The following is a 27,100-nucleotide window of genomic DNA, read 5'->3' as shown; positions in this document are numbered from 1 at the left end:
ATCGGTAGTTACTTTTGCGATCTGGAGGTTTCATCACGGGGCCCCCTTAAGCTCGGGGCCCCCCGCGGCCGTTCAGTCCGCTCATAGGTAGATCCGCCTCTGAATATAAATACAATCAGTTTAAATGTAAAAAAAACTTATTAATCGATTATAGAAAGATTCTTTAACGGCAATCTGTGCCATAACCTGTAATATTTTTATCCAAATTTGACCCATAGTACACGTGGTTCGTATTCAGCTTATAGAAGAGTTTTATTTGATAAGATGAAATTCTTAACAAACTAAAGAAAAGATCTATATGTGTACATATAATATACCTCCATTCCTTGATTTTATTAAACTGTTTTATATTGGTGACCAAAACGATTTCGGAAAATAAAATCATTAGCAGTTAAGCCGCGAATGACTTTTCATAAATCCCCTCAACAGCTCTATCAATCGTTGGAATGTGGAACTCTCAGTCAATGTAAATTAAAAACAATTCGAAAAGTAAAGCGTCCGTCAAATATGGCTTACTAACAGGAAGCCCCGGCGAAGCTCGGAGAAAAGAATTATGGTTTCAACTCTTTACTTGAGAGTTTTATGTTTTAATTGAATAGTTACAATAACGGCATATTAAAATGGTTGATCGATCGAATTTCCCGAGTAGTATACACCTTGTTGTTGCTTGGTGGATTCATCTTGATATATGTGTACATGCTTGTTTTGATTGTGTTATTGAAACAGAGCTTCAACAGTAAAATTTAGACGATTTTACAAAAGAAATAGTGATCAAATAAATCTTCAACAACATCTGCAGTGCCTAAACTTAATGTGTGGGTAGTTTCAGAATCGACGGTTCAGTATTGTATTGGTCAAGCTTTTAGTGTACACAAAACTCCATACATAAAAAAGCTAAAATATTTAATAGATGATATGTAATTGATCTATCGTTGAAATCGCTTTTGCTACAGCATATTTTGCATAGTTAGTTGATACATACTTAAGAGTTGTAATAACACGATTGCATCTTAACTATTCGTAAAATTGATAAAAACAGAACAAATGCAAAATGTGTGGATGGCACGATGTGCCAATCGAGGGATAAGGTGTAATGTTTCCTTATCTTAATGGAATTTGTAAACCGCTTTTATCACGACCTGGCGGAAAATAGACTTGGTGATTAAAGTGTTCATGAATCGTGTAACGGACAAGCTTATAGCTTCAAAGGCAATAGTTAATAACCGCGATCATTGAATAATAATTGGCAAAATGTATCGCGATCTTTCGTTTTCCTTATCCTAATATAAACAAATGTGCTTTAAAAACTCCCGCGCGTCTCTCACTCTCTGGTTCAACATAAAAAAAGTACAGAGAGCACATTCCTTCTGGCTTCACTTCCATTGACATTGAGTACGAGATACCCTATCTATCTTCTGTTCTTAATAATAATTAACGGCACGTTTGGAAGACAAGCTGATGAGTGCGATTCTCAGAAAAAGAGGTCTCCGCTCGGCAGAATGTCATCTTTATAATGACTGTAGAGGATGCTCGAATACCAAAGGATTTGACTGGCAAAGTCAAGCCCCCCAAATATATGGCCGATGTACGGCGAGTCACGCGTTCTAGAAAGATAAGAAAAGCAATTAAAATAGCACAGCATCGTTTGAATCTTGATCGCATTGATCTACTACCGTTTTTTGAAGTCGTTGTCGACCAGAGTAATGGCCCAGCGCAGGCTCGAACGATCGCGTTTCGGCTCACACCCGATGTACGCCGTCATGCGGGAAAGGTCGATCTTTAGCAGCTCCTCGAAACCTTTATCCTTCTTCTCAATCTTCTTGAGCACTACCAAGCCACGTCCAATCAGCTGCAGCTGGAAGCTGCGCAGGGGCTTGGTCTTCCGGTCGGCAAACTTCAGCTCCATAGTGGGAGTCAATACCGGAGCCTTCTGGATTGTGCGGTACACGTCGTTGAGCGTTGTCGTTGGTTTCAGCGTCAGATAGTTATTCTTCCGGTCTACCTCATCCCAGTAAGTCCAGCTTCAAATTAGAAAATAGGGAATGGGTAAGCAAGGGCATACAGCTACCGATCCATGCGGCAGGGTTACTACCAGTAAACAGAACGATTACTTACCGGACGACGATCTCCAAAACCTTTTCGCTATAATGTATCGGCCGAATCAGAGCACCGTTTGCGATCACCTCATAGAGGGTGAGCTTGTACCAGGGGTACTTGGTTTTGTTAGCTAGCTCCTTGCATACATCTGAAGCTGTCTTTACCGGTGTAATGTCCACATTTACCTGCGGTTTCTCCTGTAAGAAAACGAGTATAATAAAAAAATATTTTTACTTGACTCTTTTTTTTAGAGAAAGAAAGAGTGGCGTGGGTAAATTAACAGAATTCAATTGATAAACTAGGATTACGAAGTGATTACATTACATAACTGTTGATGATTGGAATTAAGAACCGACAGCAATTTCTCAAAGCTTGTTCCTCAAATAAATGGTACATGACTAATCTTAATTAATCAAAGTAGGCCTTTTACCTATTTTCCCCGGGAGAAAATAGTTAGTAGATAAGTAAATATTACATAGTTCATAACAAACTTTTCATCATACAAAGTGTGCTCAATCATTTTGAAGTCACATTTTTCCAAATCAGATAAGCAGTGAAAGTGATATGTGCTAAATACCTCTGGGGCTCCACTGTTCACCACCGCTTGCACATCGTGTTCGGGCGGAATGTCGCAATCGATGGTGATCCACACCTTCAAGTCACCGGAATGTTTGACGGCGTCGGAGAGGTTCTCGGCCGCAGCGTGATACTTCTGCAGCACTGCCAGCATCAGCTGGTCCTTGCGCAGTTCGTCCTCGTTAACCGGAAAAAGCCGTCGGTAGAGTCGGATAAGATCAGCGACAACGTCGGCATCCTGCTGGTGGTAGCTGCCCGGCTCCTGCACCGTATTTTGGCTCGCATTAGCTAGCAGCGTCGAGCCCCAGATCATTGCCAGATTCGGCACGCCCATTCTGTTGTGCTTCTCAAGTGACGCGATAAACGCCAGGTGGCCGATCAGCTTCTTGAGCGTACAGTACTCAATGCGGGGCAGTCGCTCGAGAAGCTGCCGATACGAGTCCACTTTCAGCTGAAGGTCACCGCAGCTCAGCGAGCCGATGGCGACGAACGATGCGGCGTAGCTACCGAAGAATGAGCCCGGCAGCTCGCGCACGAACTTTTTGAGCGCCCCCGCTATTTCATACTCGTTGTACTCGTTTCGCGTCAGCTGCACATCGAATGCGTCCTCACCGAACAGTTGGAGAACGCGACTGACCGCCGACAGCGAACCCGACTTCCGGTAGATGCCCTCGGACATCGAGCCATGCGCATAAATAAAGTTGACGCACTTGTCGATCAGTACAGGCACGTCGCCACGTGTCAGCTGCTGGCTGTGCAGTGTCAGCCCGTTCTTGTGGGCCGCCTGCCGAATCACCTTGTGCCAGATTTGGGTTTCACGAGGCGAACCCATGATGAAGTAGAGCGTCGCGTACGGTGGACAATCTATGAACAGGCTCGGGCCGATCTCGACGTGCAGATTACCAATGGTGGCTGGCTCATTCTCGATCATGCCGATGCAACGCGCCTTGCGGAGATCCAACTCCTCCAGCCGGCCCTCTGCAAAACTATACAGATAGAGGCGTCGTTTCGCCAGTAGCAGCCAAGCGCCGGCCCAACCGGCTGATACCGACTTCTTCACGTAGCACCAACCGGCGCGTAGAAACTCGCGCAACAGGTCGCCCTCGCCGCCAAACACATCCGTTACGGACTGGAGCACTTTGGCCATCCAGAGATTCCGGTCCGAACGCTTGTGCGTGCCAAACATGTACGACTGGCGCGTCAGCTTCACGTTGCCGCTCGTGCCGCTAGTGATCAACAGGTCCGGATTAGTGCTGGACATGAGCGCCCCTGATGCTCCGGCCGCCCCACCGGACCCTCCCCCACCACCATCACCACCTCCGCCACCTTTAGGCACACCAAGCACTATCTCGAAGCAGTGCAAATCAAGCCGGCCGTCGCCTGCAAACTTATGCTGAAGAATGCACTGCAACGACATGATGAAGCGCAGCTGGATCGCCTCCTTTGGCAGCGTCTGCTGCGGGTCGAGGTACGTCTGGAAGATACGCTCACGTAGAACAACAGACCTGGGCGACAGCTCATTTAGCACGTCGCCAATTTTGCCCGACGGAAACTTCAGCACGTGGCCTTGGTGCGAAATGAGCCGCTCGGTCAACCGAGGCTTCGGCACCATCTCAAGCGCGGTCCGTACGCCCGCCGACCCGGACGGCTCAGAGCTGCCCCGGTTTAGGCTCGGTTTCCGCTTCAGCGCATTTAACAGCTTCGTGGCCACGCTAGTCGACTTGGCCGGAGCGAGTGTCGCTGCAAGCCCACGCTCGAACAGCGGATCGGTTCCGCCGATGGCCTCAAAGTACGTTGGTGGTACCGGCACGTCCTCTGTCGTATCAACGGACGTCGCACATGGTCTGGCTAGCTCCGGCGGTAGAGATGTTTTGGCTGCTTTCTCGCTCCTACCCGACACACTCGCTTGTTCATTCACAGGGTTCACGTTAAGCTGCTTGTCGAATCGCGTACTCACCGCTTCTCCGGAACTGCCCGCACATGCACCTCCATCGGCAACACCACCGTCCTCTTCCAGATACCAGCTGGTCTGTGGCGGCATTGGGCGGATCAAATTATCGGCCGCCTCGACAGTGCCCGCCGGCGGTCCGTCATCGAACGTAGCTAGGTGCGGTTCGATCACGCGCTCGTCTACCTCGACCAGATTCTCCACGCTGCCCGGTAGGTTCAGATTCTGGTGAACGATGATGCTGCCGGACGGCCGATCCGGTTGGCTCTTTTTGCGCTTCGGTTTGGCCGGCGCTGAGCGGACTCGTGCATTAGTTGGGTTCGGGGTCGTCGTGCTGTTTAGCAGCGAATCGGAGCGTTTTGGCGGCTTTGGAATGGCCCGGGGTGTATCTCCAGCATCTGTTACCATCGTTGTCTGCCTCGCGGGGCGTATCGGGATTCTCTGCCGGCTGTACGATTCTGCACCTAACAAACTCTCTATAAGTGCCAAATTTCCACCCGCCCCTGATGCTCCGGCATTTTTGGAGCCATCCCCGAAGGCATTGTTCTCGATAATTGCCTCTAGGGTGACCGTGCCCCGACCGAGTGGGTCAAACTCATCGATAATGTCGGTAATTGACACCTCATCGTAGTCATGCCGTAAGGCACCCATCGCCGCTGGAAGCGGCTTCAGCACACAAAGTGATTCCATCTGTGACAACTGATCGTAGATCGAGGAAGTAGCCTCATGCCGTTCATTGGCGTATACTGGCTCGGGTGAGCTTTGGTATGACAGTCCGTCTTCGTCCTCATCCTCATCGTGGACTGGTATCGGTTGCTCCCCGTCTGTAGGCTTTGCTCCGGCAATGTCGTAGAAGTTCCACGAATTCGACCGATTCTGAACCTCATCCGCACCGTACGTTGCAGGCAGACGGGACGGATGCACTTTCGGTGACGAGTGATAGGTCGCTCGGGTGGACGACGGGTGGGACTGACTTTCGCGATCGTGTGAGTCATGTCGCTCGCGAAGCTGCACCCCGGCACGTAGCAGCTCCGGTAGGTTGTTGTCTTCATCTGAACCGGCACCATCAGCCAAGTCTTGCGTGCTACTGTTACTGCTGCTCGTGCTGGAGATTGACGGCCTAGCAATAATATTGAGCTTGCCATATAGGTGTGTTACACTATCGCTCGCCGGAACTGGGCGCTCGACGTAAAACGTCGACTCATACAGGTTCGATTCGCTCTTGTTTTTGCTCGAGCGAACTAACGCACCGGAACCGGATGGCTGGTTTGCGCTGGACACGCCGGGTGACCCGAGTCGACGGGCGTGCTTCGGCAACACTCGGCCATATAGGCTTTGGCTGGCGGGTGCGTTGCGCTGGAAACGCCCTATGGTGCCAACACCGGACGATGCCATACTGCTGCTGCTTGCACGCGCACTTGACGAAGCGGTCGACGGTGCCGTTGAGGGTGTGTCGGGCACGAGTCGCAAGTTTGATAGTTTATTGCCACGCCGCGGTGTGTCATAGGTCAGCTGTGAACCGTCCCCAATCGCATCCAGCCCACTACCGACGCTACCCGGTGATGGCGCATTATTCAATGGTACCGGACTACCGAATTTGATGTTTTGCATCAGATCGGGCGATGGTAGCGTCTGTGGTCGCTTCAACTCCGGCGACGCTTCAGTGGTGCTTCCTGCTCCCTTGGGACTACCTCGGCTCTTCGTACCCCAACTCACCAGACTACTGCCGGTAGTGCGTACATTCTGGGCCGCCTTTTTTGTCTTGTGCGCCACTCGCTCACCGATCGCTTCCGTTAGCAGGCGCGTGGTGGTACCGATTGTTTTGAACAGATCCGCCGGCGAGCTAGTTTTGTATTTGTTTTCACCACGACATGCTCCTGGTTCTCCACCGTCCTTCCCCGCGTTGTCAAAACTATCCGCCTCAATAGTGTCCATTTCCTCACCAGTCACGATAGTATCCGCCGAATCGGTGTGAAGGTTATTATTTACCTTCCCTGGCAGTGGAGGTACGGCTGGGGCATCCTTCGCCGCCGTCGATGTTGGTGAGCCTGGTACGTGCCGATTGGTTTTAGCCAATTGTTTCTCTGGCGTTGCAGTAGGTGCCGGCCGTACAATGACAACATTTTGGTATGGTTCAGCGTTCGTCAAAGGCCTGTCAGTATCCACCAGTAATACCCTGGAACGCAACCTAGGTGCCGGAATGGGCCGATTCGACCCACCGGACGCTGACTGAGCCGATGTTGGTGTGACATTTTTATCGACATACTTTGGAAAGCTAACTGGCTCGTATGGACTTTCTGTGCTCGCCTCAACCACGCTCGGTGTCAGTGGCGTTATTTGCTGCCTCGGTCTCGGCGCTGGGACTGGGTTATCGGATTTCATGTTATCATCTTGTATCCCACCGTGCTGCATCATGCTTCGTTTACCACAGCAGCACCTTCAGCCTAAAATGGGAAGCGATATTTAGATCGGTCGATTGCGTTGCATAACATATTGTAGCGCTGCAAGTGAGATGAACAATTTTAGCCTAAAACTTAAGCTCGCGCTTTCCGAAGATGTTTGGAGTTTCCGTGCGTTTATCGTAAACTTTACGCCTTCTACTTTCTTTTTCAACATTTTAAGCGAATCACGAAGCGCATCAAGAAATACTTTCAAAATAGGACACCTCTTATTTGTAACACATACGCATAGTTTTCTAAACAATTTTTACGGCTACATATTGAAGACGGCGGAAAAAACGGGATTTATTTTTCGACTTTTTTTCACACAACCACACTGTTGATAAAACTGAACCTGTTAAATGGTGCTTTGCGGTATACTGTGCGATGTGTTATCAATCGAAATGTGTATCGCTCATTCTCACTCTACATGACGTTTTTGCTTGGTACCCTAGCACTTTCCTTTATCGTAGACCTTTTTTTTTCGTTTCTCCGCGAGTGAAATTACGCTCAATATACATTCTTGGAACGCGGCAAAAGCACACGCATATGGTAGCACAGCTACGCAGCCATTGCTTTAAAAGGGGGGTGCCTTAAGCTGAGGCGTTTGAGACGTCATTGCTTTGTGTTAGGCCCGAGAAAAATAAAAAGCCGTTGGTGATTCATCACCTACTCAGACATTTGTGCTTCCATTTAGCATTACGTATATCACGGGAGAGATGAAGCAAAAACAAGTGGTGCGATAGTCGCTGCCGTTTCACTGACAAATTTCACGAATGTCTATTCTTGGTCCAATAATTAATTCGATAATATTCACCTCGATTTTCTGTGAGCAAAGCTTACGTAAAACGATGCTAGATTTGTAATAACTTGTTTGCCTTATCCTTTCAGCCAACGAAGCCGAATTTGCAAATTAAGTTCGAATGCAGCTAGAAAGACCGGTTCGAGGGCTTGAGCCGAAAACATTACTATTTAAAAAATATTCAAAGCGCCAACTGGTTTGGTACATCGATTCCTCACACTGATTCGAATATGGCCTCGATCGCAAGATGTTCAAAATCGCGCGTACTATCGACCAGAACTTATCATGTTCGCCACTAAGTGATAAGACAATGATTTTTACGTTTGTCGGTTATACCACAGAACACTTGGTGTTTAATAACCATTCGGCAGCAATAGCTGCTGATAGGTAACTAGGAAAAAAAATCATATATATGCGATCTTATTACCAATTTTAGGAAAAACCAGAACAGTTTTAGGCAAACCCGTTTTGAATGGTGGCTGCTCGTAGTGAATGCATAATGAATCATTCTATATTTGATCACACGCTTCGCGAACCATCCACCTGAGCGTGTATATCAACAAATCCGAGTTTTTTTTCTTATCTGCATAAACAGAAGTAGTTTATATAAGCGGTATACCTCGCAGGACACTCTTCTAACAAACCTTTTTATTGATATCTATCTGATAAAGGCCAGGTTTACGCCGTTCTGTGCCAAGTCGCAGGTGGCTCTATTGATTGTATTTTTTTCTCGATTTACGTCGCAGGCTGGTTACATTTGTTTTTTTTTTTAAGTTTGATCGGTTGTCGTGCACGGAACTTGACAGCCGTGCACTCTGTTTGATAGGAGTGTTTGACTTAAGTGCTGGAAGCGATAAACGAACGTTGCCCGTATTCGTTCTTTATCCAATTCTGCCCAAAGACCTGCTGTGTGCAGTTTGAAGGAAGATACAAAACTGTATAAGTTTCACCATGGAATGTGCCGACGCAGTGTTTACCCCACAGTGTTTAACGTCGGCCATTCAAAGTGGGAACGATCAAGGCGCACAATCAAGGTGGGAGGGAATGGACGCGTCTGACTCATTCGTCAGTTCTTGTTAACTCTGTGGTCTCAGTATTTCAGCTTATAATTACTCACTAGCACGTTGATGATATAGGTTTGTGTCATTCTTCACCGTTAGATTTGTTTCTGTAACTTTATTATCTTTTTTATTGATTGTTTGTGTTCAATATTGGCATATTGCTTGAGCACTTCCAATAACTACACTTTGAAAACCATATGACCCAATGCGATAGGTTATACTTGCTCTTCCTTCAACTGACCAACTTGTAACCGCTCACTGTCAACAAATCAAGTTAATTACACTATCGTTGACTATTGCTACCATACACTGCGCTAAGATCGGACGCGATCCGCGATCTGGACACGAAAATCAGCTAACTAACAAACATGTTTCACACACCGTAGGAAATCCAAAGCGCGGACATAAATGCAGTCGAGTTGCAAAAACCCAAAACCTGTTTTTCACCTGCAATGCGACACGCCCTCGTACTATCGTACTGAACATGCACTGAACGGTTGAATCTGAATGTAATGACCGACTCATTCACGACTGTAGCGATCACAAAGTTTGGTTGAACATAGGGGTGGGCGGATCGAAATGCACCATACGGGGAACGGAACGATCAAAAGAATAATTGAGATTATTATGATTGGAAGGACCGACACGACACAACCTGTCAATTTCCTCGTCGCTGTCCCATACAAAGGGTAAACAACACTTTGAAAAATCGAAAAAATGGCTGGCCGTCACGGCGATCCAAAACGACGCGACCTACGTGTCGAGACGATGCGCGGAAACGAAATGACGCGGCTACCCATTTTTAAACTTTTTTCCAAAGTGTTGTTTACCTTTTGTATGGCACCACGACGAGAAAACTGACAGTTTGTGTCGTTTCAGTCCTTCCAGTCATAAAAGCCTCAAATAGTATTAAATTATTCACCACGGTTCGGCGTTGTTTGCGCGAAGCACTGTCAATCCATCTCTTTCACTCCAATTCAATAATCTGATCAAGGTTACTATAACGGAGCAATACTTGCTTCAAGCAAGGTGGGTCCTAAGGGAGGTGAGCTCGAAGGCCTGGTCGTGGCAGCCATATTGAAGTTGATTTTTGACAATCGCTCTGAGTTTTGTTTACCAACAAAAGGACAACCATGTGTTAGCAAGCTGATAGTTCCAGTTTATACTAGTGATGTGCACTCTGAGTGAGAATGAGTGAGTGATTCGAATCTTAATATTGAATGAACGATCTAAATCCTAACAGATAGTTTTTGTGACTCCATTTGATTTTAATCCTTAACTGGGATTCGAATCCCAAAAGAATGAACGAGTTGGTAAAAGAGTCGCTAGTCGCCATAGAGATTTGAATCCCAAATTGTCATTCGAATCCCATGTTGTGATTGTGTGGTTTCGAATCCCTATAGCGCACCGATGGTTGACAACGAGGTTGTCGCTTGTGAGGATACTTCATATATTCTTGAAGATGATGACGACTATTCCGACGATATGCTTAATGATAATGTACCGACCGAAGAGCCTGAAGCTATTACATTCCTCGAGGGCCTGCAGCGTTGGGCGCTGGCATCAAAAATTGCATTGGTGCATGTAAGCGATTTATTGTTGCAAGTTCGCAACACAACGGATTATTACGTGCCCAAAGATTCCAGGACATTTTTGAAAACGCCCACACGTGTTGGATGCCAAATAGCGACTGTTGCAAGTGGTCAGCTTTAGTACCAGGGGATTGAAACCGCGCTGCAAAACTATTTCTGGTAAGTGTAAACTATTTGTTTATTCGCTTCCTCAATGAAGTAATTTATACCAATTATTCCATGTCATTTATTTATGGACATAACACTACTGGGCTATTCTTGGGGGTTTTGAGTTGGGTGTCGGAGAATGATTGGGCTTTTAACATAACACTACTCAAATATGGCACCCTTGCCAAAGCGACACAAAGTCAAGGTGCACCTTCTATATGAATACACCTTGGCAAAAATTTACTCGATTTTCAATGAAGCGGCTAGTGGTGGGAAAATCAAATCCCGCAGGGGTTCGAATCTTTCAATTGAAATACATTCTGAGATTCGGATCTTCGAGTCCAAATCCCAATCCGTCATATCCCGCTTGCTTGCCTAACTTGCCGATTTTTCATTTCATTTGTTGAAATTCGACAATCAATCAATTTGTTGTTGAATTCGACAATCAATTGTTGAACCGAATCAAATCGAGTCCCAAACCAATCACAGTTTGACAGCGGACCAATGAGGTTAGCGGTGCACGGTTGTCCTGAAATAAGTTAGCGTGAAGTAGGGTTAACCGGATGGACGCAGAAAACTGTGACTCAAAACCGTAGGGCAAAACTCTCTACCAAAACCCACAAACCGACACCCACGAACGAAAACCCACAAACCCAAGACCAAGTGTGATAAAATCCAGCCGTCACACAAATCGTAGTGTTTGAGCCAATCAAGCTGACCACGAGGTTTAGTGATCTGACAAACGGAAGAAAACACCCCTCTCGTAGATGGCTGGTGAACATATGACTATTATAGTCGGTCCTAAAGGTCGAACCCCTTCATAGGAGTTCGGACAGAGCCAGTATGCCTCTGATTACCTGTAAAGGAACGAATTGTTCGACTTAGCATAGGAGGATATACTCCGGCTCACATGTTAAAAGAAGAAGAAAAAGAAAACAAATAAAATCTGATTCGAATCACAATAGAATTAAATATTTAGACTCCGTCAAAGGGGATTCGAATCTTTAGAATCCGTATAGGGATCGAATCTTCGTATCTTCCGAATCTCGGTTCTGCCAACACTAGTAGCGACGTTTGTTGGGTATGTTGAATTCATTTGAGGTTTCCATGCTTGTGCTGTATTAATTTTGGATTTGAGCTCGAATTGCTCTACAATTTTATCAAGAGAGGCCGATGCATTTTGCCCCAAACTGAGGACCGTTCGTTTTTTGTCATTTATTTAAAATTTTGAGGATATTGAAACAGTTTCTCTTCGGTATTCGTTTAATGTCATTATTACGTAGCATATGAAGGCCTGAATGATTTAAAAATATAATATCAAAACATGCCATACCTTACCTTATATTAACAAAATATTAGATCATTTGGAGTCAATTTGGTATTTCCTCGTTTTCGTTATGAGATGGTTATACCGCACAGTGAAATCTACAAAGGCTGTTTTAGATACGTTGATGAACATATTCTATTACTTAAATTGTTTTTAAATGGCTTAATTCAGCTAAAACCAGGCCGGTGCATCTTCCCGCTCTTTTTCCTACCAGTCGTTTTGTCGGTTTGCTGAGATGCTGCTTCTGTTGCGTTGTTTTGCATGAGCCTTTTTAAGTACATTTTTTCCTCTTTTACTCTTCGCCTCCAACGCCATTGGTACTTCCGCCCCGTGAGAAGATACCAACGATCTGGATGTCGAATAGTTGTAAAAGAATTTAAATATATAGTTACGTTGGGCACACATGCCATACGACACCGCCAAATGCCACGTGCATCACCGGCAAGCACCACGCGCTACACCAGTTCCCACGAGCAAGCAGAAGACGCCGACTCAGCAGTTCGCGCACACTCACAGCTAGGGGCAGTTAGGCAAAGCCAAGTTAGGAATAATCAGTTTTTAAGTTAGAACTCAAGAGAAGAGGACATGCCTCATTAGCAATAAAGAAAATTGTTTTTTTTAAACTTAATTTTTCGCCCTCGACTCATAATTATATACTGAAACTAAAACAACAATTGATTTGATTTTGAACCGGCTTATCGATCTTGTCTTATGTTCAATGACGAGCCATTTCTCTCAACGCACGGCGCCACCAATTCAGACAAATCTGGTAAATTACTATGTACAGACACGGGAACCTACGTTTATATAATCTGGGTTTAATCAGAGAAGACATCGATTATACAGAAGAGTGGAACAGACGACCGACCTCACCACCTCGACGGCGTGGGTTCGAATCCCAATCGAGACCGGACCCTCCCCTGTACGAGAGGACAGACTATCCACGTACAACAGGGAAAAAAGTCTCGTAAGCCCTTAACGGGCAGGCATGACCAACAAGGTCGTTACGCCAAGAAGAAGAAGTATACCCAGCACATGCTTCCTAAAACACGATTGTTTCTGAAACAGCTAGGAACCGTCTCATCTGCAGTTAGAATGTAAAGGAGCACATAAATAATATTGTTTTATCCACTCTGGAGTTTACGTCTCGAGATTGCAGCCATCCGACAGTATGCCTGATCGTTTAGCGAGTTCTGTGATTTGACTTCATCGCGTATTGCACGACGCGATTGTGCACTATGAATTGCAATGCATATTGTACATCGACAGTTAGGGTGACTCCAAACGTCTACGATGAATAGAGCGCGATTTTACGGGCAGCATTGCGTTCGTAGAAGCGATGAGAAATTGGCAAAACCGTTCGCAAAACATGGCCCACATTCCTACGATGTTGGGTTTTGCGTAAAGGCGAGTTTAACTGGCTGACTGCGAAACCGGAAAGCTCTGCGGGAACATAGGTGTTGAGGGGGAAACATAGGCAATTGAGCGTGGAAAGTGACTCAAATGTGATACTTTTCATACATTTCCTACCCTACTAGACCCATGAGAAATGCCTACCATGCACCGCAATGACTACCGAACAAACGGCATATCTGAAGTAATTCAACAGTTAATTGTTGTGCCAGTTCTCAAGTGTTCTGCAGTAATTGATACAACACTTTGGCAGCTCCCATATCAGATTCGTATCAGAGAGACATTGTGAAAGTGCAGATTGACCTAGTTGGATTAATTTATGAGTGTAAGATGAAACAAATGGTAATAATATTTGAAACTGCGTCGCAACCGTTGGAACCGATCGCGTCCATGACCAACAAGATCGAACTCTTTCCTGTGAGAGCTAACTTTCTACGATCGCAATGCGAAAGGTATAATAAACCTTAAGCTTCCACACGGAGAAGAGGATTTTTGGGTTAATCACATCAAACTAAATTAAGGTGTCCCTGCTGCTTTGCCCTCCTGGGGGTCACGCCTCAGTGCTGCCTCCTTCTGTTTTGATCTTGTATTAACCGTTCTTTGTTGTTACCTCTGGCAGCATTTCTTGTTAAGTGGTTCCGGTTCTGAAATGCTTACATCGATATGTTGACGATGTGTAAAATGCAATCCAATCCTTTGTGACAATTCGCGTGCGATTCACAGACTTTCTTTACCGCTTCTGTCGGTGGTTGATTTTTTTAATGTTGTAATGCGTATAAGATTTGATTTACGATTACGCAACTGGCATGCCGCGTCTACGCTGGTCAATTTCCAAAATCTTACCATCCTCATCGCCATGTTTTAGCAATGCAGTGTTGGCACACACAGACACACGCGCGACCACATGTCCTCGGAGCAACAGCGCCTCGAGGCACTAACTGCTCCACAAGTGTGAGGTTGTTTTATTTTTCTGTCATTTCCTGGCAGTACAAGCTCGTTTAATCAAGCCAATCCGGCCGAAAACCTGATCCAATCCCGGAAGTACGACCCGGAGCAGATGAGCAGACTCGGTTGGATGTTCGTTCGACACCGTATGGCTGTTGCATAAGGCCGGCGGTGCCGGCTTGAGCTCGTCCGATTTCACTACTTTTCCTCCGAATGCAATCATTAGCGTCTTGCATGAGCAATATTTGTTCGAAAAAAACTAAAAATTACAAAACGAAACTTATGAAGCCTCACGAAGGGTGGCAATAATATCGATGAACGCATCCGAGGTTGACCCAAATCGCCAACACGTGTGGCGCCGGGGTTTCATTTCATCGATTTATTTACTTCTCATGTAGTCTAAATACGAAAACCTTAAACATCGCTCGCAAAACGCCCTCCGGCGGAAGATGAGCCCGAGGTCGGCCCTGAGATTCGGTTGTTATGCAAAGATTGAAGGTTCCGCAATAATGATCCATCAGGAGCGATAAGTTAACAGTTAGTCAAAAGGCTTTGTGCTCATACTAAAATTAAAATAATTAGGACAATACGTTAACTACTGTCCAACAGGAATGAAAGAGCATGATGTTTGTAATGAACACATAGAGCACCTGCAGAACAAGTAATACCTACATAGGTAAACCACGTCATAGTTGTTTATCAGAGCCAGAATACAAAACATGGCGAAGAGTTTTGTCAATATGTTGAGTGAAATAATAAATAGTTTGAGGAACCATCCATGAATGGTTTATTTAGTATTACAATCTTTAATTCCGTTGCCTAAGTCTGGCATAATTGGTCCAAATCGGTAGTTTTTCTTGATAACTTTACGTTGCTTGGAGCTTAGCGGGCTCGGTGGTTAGAACAAGTGGAGCAGAACCTGCGGGACATCGGTTGCGGCCGGGAAAAGAAGGAGAAGAAGATTCTCTAATTGCTCCTAAAAGAATCTTCCCGATGAAAGAGTTGTTCCTCATCTGGAACCTGTATCACCAATTGCATGCGTTTAGGTATGTCGTCTCAAAACACGCTCTCTCTGCATCTCCTATTCACGCACAAGGATTACGAATAGGATCTCGACCGCGACGCGATCAGCGACAAAATTGAAATTGAAAACCTAACATTTTTGCAACAAAAATTCAAACAATACAATCTTGGACACCATTCCGAAACTAATTATGGATCACAATAATCAAATTATATAGAAGCTGAAGCTGAATATTTAGAAGCTAAATACTGAGAGTGGGATTGTAACTATAAATTATGTCTGTAAGTTGATGATTTATTTCGGTGATGCAGCTATTGATTTTGCAATAATATAAAAAGTGAAAATAATAATAACAATAACAACAGTAATAATAATAATAACAACGATAACAATAAAAATAATTAAAAAATAAAAATGCATGACCAACAAAGGTGTTACGCCAAAAAGAAGAAGAAGAAGAAGAAGAAGAAGAAGAAGAAGAATAAAAAGAAGAAGAAGAAGAAGAAGCAGAAGAAGAAAAAGAAGAAGAAGAAGAAGTAGAAGAACTAAGGGTGGTGTGAATCAAGTGTAATTTTGGTTCAAACGACTCAAAGGATTGATCTTTAATGTTTCCTGGCATTCGGTACCGCTCTGCGAAGCCGATTTTACCATCGATATTCAACTGATATTGAATATATTTGATATCGCCGTCGATATTCAACTTTCCCAAGCAGATTCAGCACGGCGGCTTTCGTGTACTCTTCGAATAACAGTTTGAGCACAGCATTTGAAACAATGTAAAAGTGCCAATGGTCCAGGTCAGCGATTGAAAAGTGAGAACAAAGCACATCATAACGGACCATGAACACAGTCATACTTTGCTGATGTTGTGGAGCGGTAGCGCAATCCAGCAGCTCGGTTTTGTGAATTTACAAATTTATATTTATTTCAGATTTGCGATTTTCAAAGAGGTACTTTCGGTGGTCCCTTTCATTCTTTCACCCCGGAGGAAGTACCCTTTATTTCAACTCTGAGTGGGTAGTCTGTTATTTCCCTTTTTGATCATACAAACATCCACAGAGGTAACCAACAGGCTATATTGCGTTGCATATCCTGGTCGTCGCCGTTCGTTGAAATAAGTTTTCACTTGGCGCAAGTGGTAGAGAGCGCTTCGCAAATACAATATCTCTTCGACCCTGGATGACAGGTGGTTAGGTTGATGAACGACACGTAACCAAAAGCAGGTGTGGTGCTATACTTTCGATGCTGACCTCCTCCTGGCTCGTTTGGTGAAGATCGAGGCCGAGTGAAAACTCTGTTAGAAAACCTGCCCAATCGTCATCCTAGATCCTCTGCCTGTACCCCTTCCGCTTGCCCTGACGTTGCCGGCCCCCCGATAGCCCATGGCCGTGGGAGTGGGAAGATGCGTCTTCGTGTCTTCTATCGTACGTGGGAAGCTGTCCGATAGTAATCTGCTTTCAAATATGGGCTTCTCAATGGCTCGATGATCGGTGTGTGTATCAAAGACCGGACGTAGTGTACACATAACACACGACCGGAAAGCAACCAAGGGGAAACCCCAGCCTCAACTAGCCGAAAACGAAGCAAGAAGAGCAAAACAGAGGAGGATAAAATAAAATTAGAAGAGCTGCGAGGCAAGCGGCCCAGCCCAAGATCAGCTTTTCAGATGGCAAGTTTAAGCTGACACTTATTTTGTTGTTGCCGTGGTTGTTTTAGGGTACTATCCTAACCTTTTCCGCCCTATAGAAGCACGGCTTGATCCCGAGAGGCTTCCTATTAAATAGTTTCACCGTGCTGTCGGGGTGGGGGATGCACACTTACGCCATGCATTTAACTCGAAAATGTAGGAAAGCTGGCGGATCGGGGGAATGGGTCTGCCGCGGGGTAGTTCGGGTGAAATGCGTAAGATAAAATTCCAATCGGTGCCACCATCGCCCGCCATCGGCATTCCCGTCGGTGTCTTGGGAGTGCGGTGAGATCATCTTCGAAATGATCTTCCGTTTTTTCTTTTCAATGCAGCTTCTACAATCACACACACACACGCACGTATACAGGTGCATGTTGAACGATTAGTGAAAGTTTGATGTTATGCTGCCAATCTCCCATCCTTACCTTACATCCCCCCCCCTCTATTTTTCCCGGCCCTTTTAAATCGGTTTGATTCGATGAGTCTTCAATTCGACGCGATACTTTGCGATGCGCTTCCAGCCTTCTCACAGTTTAAGAACCTATTATAGGGACTCAAATGTAAGACGGCAATGGATGATCAACAAAAGAACTCTTTAACTTAAATGTTGTGAGCCGCAAGGTCGTAAGATAGCGTAAATATTACACTCGGGCAAAAAAAAAATGTGAGAGATAGGGAGGGTGGGAAGAAGGGAGGGAGAAGAGAGATCTGTTTTGGCGATGTGGCTGACTTTAAACACATATTACCTACATAAAAAGTACATATCTCTATTGTTTTTTTTTATGTTACCTTTAAAATATTGAGCTCATACGAACGTCACTAGGGAAAATGAAAAAAGATTGAAATACAACTTAAGTGAATCATTTTATCAAACTACTCGCATAACTTTATTTTGGAGACGGTCGTATACAAATTAATTTCGAGAATTATATCTTCTACATAGAATGGAATTTCATCATTAACATTATCCAAAACAAAGGAGCTCCACATGTTAGCTCCCGCTTCGGGCGGGGGCTTTAGCTAAATCAAAAAGGTCAATTATTTATCCGACAGCCGCGTCACGGTTCAAGATTGGGGAACACGCCACAACACACGGAAGGATCGATCCGCAGTAGGATTTTCCGATCAGTTCCCAACGAGCAAGCTGACGCGGTTGAGAACGTATCCAACTGGGCGCATGAATGTGGTAGCCGTGTTTCACCCCATGATCAGTAATCAACCGAAATCAACCGATCCAACGAATGCTGCTCATGAATGAAAAATAGCTGCCAGTGTTTTTAAATTAGGGGAGGGACGCTTCGACAACTCAAACAGAGTTAAGAAGTTGTTCGCCACACGATAGGGAAAGCGCTTAGGTGCTGGAAATATAATATATCTTTTCCAAAAACCGTTACATTCCAAAGGGGCACAAGCCGATTTTAACTTACAGCCTAATCAGCTGATCACCGAACACGATTGCACTGGAAGCAGCCGCAGGCCGGCTTTACCAGACGGCAAGAAACAGCACCAAGCCTGCCTGCAGAAGAAGAAAATTGTTAACTCAAATCGAACCGAAGGCCTACGATAAACGAAACAGAAGATCTCGCGTGATTCTTGGTCCGTTTGTTAAAAAAAAAACCGGTTGTCCAGAAGAACTTTCAAACTGTATTTGGATGATGCCTCCTTTGCGTGCGATGAGTGAAAAGAAACGAAAAAAGTGAAAGTAGAGAATCTTTAAGAGCTAACAATCTTCAACAGCTTCAAAAGATAGTGTGATATGCACAGGAAAATAGATTGCATGAGTCCGTAGTTTAACATAGCTGAGCCTTTCTACTGAACGAAAAGAACGTCACTGATGAAAATGGTTGATATTTGTTGTAATACTTAATATTTGTTTGTTTTTCTATGTTTTGAAAAGGAGTTTAAGTAGTTAGTTAACCTATTAGTATTGTACTAACTCCATAGTCTTTCCATTCTCCTTATACAAGTACTCGTACAAAATGCCAATTTATAAGCCACAACATTGTGTGGACAAATGTAATGCCATTATTTTCCATCGCTGTAAAAAACCACGATGCGTATGTGCGTGACGGCTGTGTCTGAAAACTTCCATGTATGAAATACTGACTATCTACGTAAAAAACAATCGTTAGCTAAACAAGAAGAATAATAATAAGAATCACTATTACCATGTTTTTCATCTTGATTTCGACTAGAGGCAAATAAGGAATGACTTTAAGACAAAAACTGCCAGATTACAGGCGTTGCCAGCCAACTTTGCCTTAAAAGCAGGTGATTTTGCCTCTAAAGCATCTAGTTTTTAAATAACTCATCAACTATCTCTCCAAAGCATCTAGAATAGAAATAGCTCATCGACTGTTGTCTCTAACTCATCTGACTTTGTCACATCCTGGTAGGTCGCAAGCCGAAAATCAAGGAAAGGACAATGTAATTGTGGTTATGCTACATTGTAAAATTCCAAGAAACATAAACATATAATTATTGTATGATTGAAAGTGATTCTTACGTATTTTTCAATGATTTTCCCTGTATGAGAGGACTGACTATCCACGTACAAGTAGGGTTAATGTCCCGTAAGCCCTTACGAGCAGGCATTACCAACAAGGTCGTTACGCCAAGAAGAAGAAGAAGAAGAAGAAGAAGAAGAAGAAGAAGAAGAAGAAGAAGAAGAAGAAAAAGTTTTAAAATGTAGCCTAACTAGTGTTGTGCTTAATTAATCTTTTGGCGAGATTAATTCATATGAATCTTTTACCTAAGATTCATTCCGATGGATTCATGAACCTTTGCGGACTCGAATCTTCAAAGCTTAATGAATCTTTCCAAACCTTAATGAATCGTCATGAATCTTTAATGGATCTCCCCGATTGTTTCATAGGCGTGGACAATGCGACAAAAAAAGGGTCCCTCAACCCATTTTTGGTTGGTGACTCTTCATCAGCTGGTGAGTCTTCAGGATTCATGAATCTCTCGACGAAAGACCACAATTATTTTGTTTATTCCCTGTTTTCTGGGTGGAGGCAAACCTAGATGGGTTAGAGACAAAGTCAGATGAGTTAGAGGCAAAGTCAGAAGAGTTAGAGACAGAATTCGATGAACTATTGCAATACCAGATGCTTTAGAGTTGGTGGCAAACCCTATTATGAAATCTGCTTTCGAGACAACATTTAATGGCAATAGTTCTAGCTTGCAATGCCAACAGCGATCAGTCGACCCACATCTGTTGCCCATCAACAAGATATAAATGTAAGTCCAATCCAATCAAATATACAATAATAGTAAAAATGATTGTAGGGCCAACTGTCGACCGTTCTTAGAGAGGAACATCATCTCATCTATTTGGATTGGTTCATTTATGTGAAAACAAAGTTGTGAGCGTTTGCATAACCCCGAATACATTAAACGTCAGACATAGATGTGCCGAAGAGACATGTTGTTTTTTTTTTTTCTACGAAAGAAAACATCGATGATTACGAATGAACGTTCATTGAATGGGATGTCGCTCCCACGAATGTGTTGATCTATCATGTTGGACAACCAATCGAACCCGCAGTGGGATCGCGAACTTGCAATGATGTTCGATTTTTCATACCCAAACACACGCAGTGACACACACACGTCCCTGCCTACGGTCACAATAATGTCGACACTTTCGAAAACACCCGCGGTCGTGGAATGTCGTGCGCTCAGCCTGTTGAGTCCCTCGTCAAAACGAAAGTGAAATCGAGAAATCTGTCCGTTTTCCCTTTTGAGCTCCTCGCCAGTGGATTTCACCTCCCCCCCGTTCCTCTATTTCCCACAGCTGGCAGGGTTAAAAAGTCAACGCTAGTGCGCATCTGCCCATTCCGAAGCGCGCGCTGGAAGTGAGAAAAGAGTGAAAATACATTACGTCGCACTCCCGGTGTCAAATGAATGTCCTCGCGAATCTCTGGCGGGAGCCATACCGAATTGTCAGCGTTACTTCATTAACTATCGCCGACCCACCACACGCACACACGATGGACACGTAGGCCTATCGATTTGCCCAACAAACATCTTCGTCGAGTTGCTGATCAGGCGCTGACTGGATCGCGACCCAATTACGCCAGCGTACGCCATTTTGGAGGCCCCGCAACTAATGACTATTCAAACACTTGGCGCCTCGTGCAATTCGGGGTTTTTTTTTCATGCATTTCGGATGGTTTTCCTCGTGCCTCCTGCGCAATTTGAGGTTCATTTAAGGCCAACGTTTAGCCAACGGTCTGTCGATGATGTTGCCACGACTTTGCGATTATGGTTAAAGGTCTGTTTTGTTTTCACCCACAGTAGGCAGCTGGTTCAGTGAGCCCTGGCTAAGAAATTTCCGTTGCTTAACTTGTTTGCTAAACTTGTTGTGTATTAGAAATACTTGTTTTTCTTTTTGTTTTGATTTGCGCAAAATGGTGAAATTTTTCCGAGTTCTACATTTTTCTATCCCATTTGCCGGGAGAAACGATTCCATACGGTCCATATGACATAGAATTTAGTATAGTGTAACCTTTTTCCGGTCAATTCGCCGTGAAAACTCGTGAAAAGATAGCTAATGGTTTGGCATTTTTTCAAGCCCGAAAGATTTTAATCGTCAACATTTGCATGGTAGTATTTGTTTTTATCGCTTCCATGCGTGGACAAGACAATTCCAGGCACAAGTGGTTTAACGAGCACTGGAGCACTTACTCGACAGCGTACTCTTGGATCCCAGCCGAGGCCGAAGCTTTCCTTATACGAGAGGAAAACATCTAGTATGCTCTTTATAGGTAGCCAGGACCAAATACAGTGGTTAGTTAAAGAAGAAGAAGTAAGTTTATGATTGTTTTAATGTCCCGTATTAAGATCTGTCAATAAATGACTATTGAAAAGTGCACGTGAGACACGCTTTTTAATAGCTCGACCCGAGGATTGACTACTAAATTTTCTAAAGGTTTGACGGTCATAATCATGACAAACCTTGCCGTGTTCAGAGGCAAAACCTGTCAAGAAATGACTCTGATTGTATGGGAGAGGATATTAGCACAAGCGTACGCTTACGTATGGCTTGGAGATACTACGATAGTACGCGCGCCTTTTTCTAGGATCGGTACGAGCCAACAGAACTTCCGTAGGGATGGGAAGGGATGAATATTTTACAACGGCATGAGGCAAGGATATCCCGACAAGACATGAATATATTGGCAGAAATACCATCAGGACCAGAGGAGCATCCTCCCTTCCACACTGTGGTGCCTTTGTCCGGTTTTCTCGTACTCTCTTTCTTTCCCCATTCGCGGACTAGCGTCCAAACCCCACTTAATACGCTTATCTAATGAGCTGAGTAAACGCCAAAAATTTTTAAAGTTCACAATAAATGCGTGAAAACCAAAACATACTACGTTTGTTTAAATAGAAATATATAATATATTTATAAAAAATATTTTTCATATGTTTTGCTCGGGTTGATTCTCAAATGGTTCTAATGTGAAGGCACATCTCATTACAAATCAAATACTCATGTTTGTTGGTTATTTATTTTATTTTATTCAGTAAGGAACTCTTTATTGGCTTCACGCAAACTGAATTAAGCATACTTTACTAAAGCTTAATTACGTGAAAGGATTTTGTAAAATTAAGTTAAAGTTTTGTATTACATATATCAGAGGTCTACAGTAACAACAATTTATAAATAAATATATGGTGTAAATTTATTGTAACAAAACAATTTTTTATATGGAATCGGAAGGCCATTTATCTAAATTTTTAAACTTAGACCACCTTTATGCTGGATTTGAAGATGCTCAAAAACATATCATAAGCACATTTATTTCAATTTCTATATTTTCAAAACAAACCCTGGAGAACTAGCTCTAATTAAATAATTTTGAAAAGGTTGCGTCCAACTCCAACTGTGTGAGCCATTTTGCCCCCCACTTTCAAATTGCGTGTGGAAAAGAGTGCTCGTTTAAATACCTGTGGAAACCTTCGTTTTAATGCCAATCTGAGATTTTTCATTTTATTTTTAAATGTTTTAATAATAGAAGACAGGGTAAAGAATGCATCTGTAAAAGTGTGGGTCATTTTTATTGAATTGAAAGCGAGAAACAAAAATGTGGCGAGTTTAACTGGTAAGATTCATTTTTATATGGCGCTGAGAGCTCTTTTGGGGGTAGCTTCAGAAACACAGATCGTTAGGTTGGAAAGCGTCCAAACCAGGTGAATAATAGGAGATGCTAAATATTCTGCAGTGTGCAGTAGAATAACAAAATGTGTCGGCTTGGGTTTGAGACTAGCGTGCGCAAAGTGGACCTTCTTGAAATCATTAGACTGATTAGAAGAAAATAACATAACAATAATAATAACACATTAGCATAACATATGTCTACTATCCATAATAACGCCAGAGGTTTTCTCTTGTAATAACATTTAACATTTTAATAAGAATAAATAATTCAGATTCGATATATTTTGTTTTACACCGAGCTAGCGGAATGATGACGATATGCATTAAACAATCTAATACACCAAGAGATAATCAACAAATATACTAAATAGAAACCGTTTGCGGATTTGAAAAATGTTCAGCCGGCAGCATGCTAATTGACAGAACAAACTACGGCAGTTATGTAAGTATGATTCAAAAGTAATGTGCTCTAGTGTTGGGAAAGAACGAAATAACACACATAAAAGAAACCAAAAGTTCTAACAACATGAACCGGCTAGTCGTTTTTCCTCATTCGCCCGTGACTCGGCACACCGTTTAATTCCACTTTCAGCGAAGTGCCACACCCTGGCACAGATGGCTTCGTTTTTTTTTTTATTTTTTCATTTTCGTCGGATGCTTTTGGTTTTCTCGTTTCGTTAAATTCAAAAAGATGAGCCACTTGAGTCGGTGGAGTGGCATGCCGTGGGGGTACATTCGGCCGTCCGTCCATGAAAATGCAACCTTCTCCCCCACGAACGACTCGTAACAACCGGTCCGTCCTTCCGCCTTCCCTTGCAGCGGATGAACAGACGAGGAAAAAAACACAACAACGGGGGATCGATGCTGCGCGAGCGCCGTGAGACTCGAACCGATCGTGCAAGAGCTTCGATTCCCTCGCGGGGGAAAAAGAAGGGGAGGGAAAGGGGCCGGTGTTCCAGAGAGCAACAAAATCTCGCACCAGCCCGGTCGACCGGTTCAGTCTGACGGCGACTTTCGTGGCGAAAAGAAGAGAAGCATGGTAAAAGCGCGGCACGCCGCTATCGTGAAGACAACAGTGAAACAATAAAAAAAAAAAAAAACAGTGTTTCTTGAGACGCCTTTAAGGCGCGTAACTCTACGTGCGTGTGAATGGTGCTTTTCATTCTGCCTTTCGTTGCACCGTTTTATCTGCTTGATGACAGTGCGCGAGCCCCGATGGGAGTGCCCTGGAATGTATGGCGTGTAGACAAATCTTAGACGAGAAACGAAAAAACGCACAAGAAAACAAATCAAACGCGTGAACTATATTTTCCTTGAGAAAGAAGACAATTACTCCCCGGCCTGTCTGCAGCAAGAAAAATTCGACGCCTCATCTCGCCATCATCAAACGATATCAAGCATCTCTCAACCAAACTTCGTGTGTGTGTGTGTGTGTATGTGTGTGTGTCTTTTTCTTCTTGACCGTGTGTGCGCGTATGTTGGTGCATATGTTGAACGTTAAGGTGCACACGCAATAAAAGGAATAACAACGTCAAAGGAAAACATACAAATTCCGTCATGAAAGCGGTAAGTTCCACCCGAAAATGAATCCAAACAAACGACTTCGTGTCTGATAAGCGACGAACCTCTCCGTAGAGCGCCGATAGAATGCCCGGAAGATCGTGAAGAAGCAATCGTGTTAGAAAGTTTTGTTTCAAAATTCTTCGCCCACAAACACCTGAGGCACTCCTCCCCCTTCCCCCTCCAACAACCCCTTTTTAACCGTTTCTATACCGTGCCTCAATAGTCTAACTCACCCTCGTTATTACCTTTTCTATATCATGGCTTGGTAGTCTAACTTACGTAACACATATTACAATGCAGCATCATTAAAAAAGCAGCAGAAATAATTATTAGGCGAACATAACGAACTACTTCGTATACCCGTCGACAAACGACCAAGCCGATGACTACCTTCCTCTTTTGGAATAATTCGAATCAATTTCCTAGCTGGGTGGTTTCTGAAAGCCACAAAAAAAGTAGGAAGACATTTACGCGCGGAAGCACAATTTACTTGCTATGCACATCATCCTCCGATTCCCATTTCGGAGGGAATGGGTGTACCGCAAACTGCGCAATTCAGCGAGGCTATTGGCACTGCTCGCGGATAAATCATCACGGCTTTCTCCGTGCTGCAGTTGACATTTCGGAATGGGACCCCAAATGCGAGAGATCACAGAACCAGCCAGCTCGTGGATGCTCGGTTTTCTCGGTATTGATTTCACCACGCGCTCGTTTTTGTTGGTGGGAAAATCATAAGCGGTGCTGAAGAAATGGGACCGTGGGATATTTATTCCCTCCCTCTGTTAGGCAAAACAAAAAGCCGACTGAAGCTTAGGTGCATTCCAAGCGTAAAATACTAACGGGTGTGGTGAGCCTCCCTCGACCGAGGTCTGCAATATTTGACGGGTGGATAAAAGACTGACGCCGCTGGCGAAACGCTAGCACTCCGGCGAGCTTCAAAGAAAACAAAAATATGTTGAACCCCGTAGCCAGCACGCATGAGTGTGGGGTGGGTTTTAGTTTTCCATCGCCCATGGGGTTTTCCTGTGGATTAGCGTCCAATTCGAAAACCTAAAGGGAGAATAGTCAGATCGAATTTCTTAAGCCCAACGCGCAGGAGTTTTTTGAGAAATGTCATTACTGACAGATTCCAAAAGGTCAGTGATAATCGACTCTGCAACATCATACTTACTTGATAAACTTGATATGGTAATGTAGAATAGCTATCCAAGCATCTAATAAAATTAATATTTTTGAGTTTATTCTATGTTTTCACTGATAAATTATCAATTTCCGAACACACTTTTTATCGCTAGTTTGGCCCACTTTGTTTATATGTTGGCCCTCCTGTGTACCAGTTTGTGCCCACATAAAAAAATGTTTATGTTGTGTGTTGTATGGTTTAAATATTTTTCAAAATAATTTAGCACCTGCTATATACCTTTATCTTGTTAAATAAGTTAGATAAAATGTTTAATTTGATGTTTCAATATCCACCATTATGCAGAATGATCGGATTTCCGTTTAGAAACATTCTGACAATCTGCTGTCAGTGTTAGAATGCATACAAATTTCGTTACAGTTGAAACCAGATTTCCTTGCATCTATTTTGGCCCACTTTTACTTTGAAATTAATATTATTATTTTGAACTCAAAAAATTCAAGTAACATTTTGATAATTCCTAAAGACACGCAAGCTCTAAGAAAAACATTACTTAATATTTTTTTACTCAGAGGATGCTTATAGTTCAAGGTGGGCGAACTATCTGCTTACAGCATGATTTGTTGAAAAATCAACAGCTTCGTACGTTTTAACGATTTTCTCGAAAATATTGATACAATCGCTCCCAAATTAAGTTTTTAACAAGAATAAATCGATATTAACACTATCAAAAAAGGTTAGGGAGCTTTTTTATTAGAAATTAGAGCAAAAGTTGACCTCCTTTCTAGTGGGTCCTATTACATCTATGTATAGGGCTCATTTTCGACTAAGTAATGCACCTGACGCATTTCTACTAAATTACTTGAAAACTCAATGAACTCACGTGTAATATAAAATAAATTCTAAAGTGTAGTCTTATTCTAACTAATAAACCTCATTTCAGTTCCTTATTTTTTAAAATATACTCAACCGTTGAATAAAGCCTCAAAGTGGTGCCATTCTGAGTTGTGAAACTGATAGCAATGTCGTTCCAATCCGGAAAAAGCTAAAATTTTTGGGAAATTAAACAAAAATTGACAAAACGTAGGGTGGTGCTATTCTTATTCCCCTCAGTGTATTAGATCAGGATATAAGCAATCGTTTTTTCACGATAGATCTATTTTATTAATC

General features: G+C 43.5%; 2 protein-coding genes across 2 annotated transcripts in view; one reads left to right on the top strand and one right to left on the bottom strand.

The window, feature by feature from the left end:
* Nucleotides 1-303: 303 nt before the first annotated feature.
* Nucleotides 304-9,157, bottom strand: LOC131268891 (uncharacterized). The gene is made up of 5 exons (XM_058271184.1): nucleotides 8,506-9,157; nucleotides 2,675-7,065; nucleotides 2,116-2,294; nucleotides 1,674-2,021; nucleotides 304-1,604 (listed from the first exon to the last, which is right to left on the bottom strand). The coding sequence occupies exons 2-5, from the start codon at nucleotides 7,034-7,036 to the stop codon at nucleotides 1,472-1,474; spliced, it is 5,022 nt and encodes a 1,673-aa protein (XP_058127167.1). The 5' UTR covers nucleotides 7,037-7,065; nucleotides 8,506-9,157; the 3' UTR covers nucleotides 304-1,471.
* A 1,175-nt stretch (nucleotides 9,158-10,332) lies between these two features.
* LOC131268890 (involucrin-like) overlaps nucleotides 10,333-27,100 on the top strand; it is a 28,286-nt gene continuing 11,518 nt past the window's right edge. The window contains exon 1 of the mRNA XM_058271183.1: nucleotides 10,333-10,506. Within this exon, the coding sequence (XP_058127166.1) occupies nucleotides 10,333-10,506 (174 nt within the window). The remainder of the gene's footprint in view (nucleotides 10,507-27,100) is intronic.

The sequence above is a fragment of the Anopheles coustani genome, chromosome X (genome assembly GCF_943734705.1).
Source record: "Anopheles coustani chromosome X, idAnoCousDA_361_x.2, whole genome shotgun sequence".
Lineage (NCBI taxonomy): Eukaryota > Metazoa > Arthropoda > Insecta > Diptera > Culicidae > Anopheles > Anopheles coustani.
This window is presented reverse-complemented; position numbering and strand designations above follow the sequence as displayed.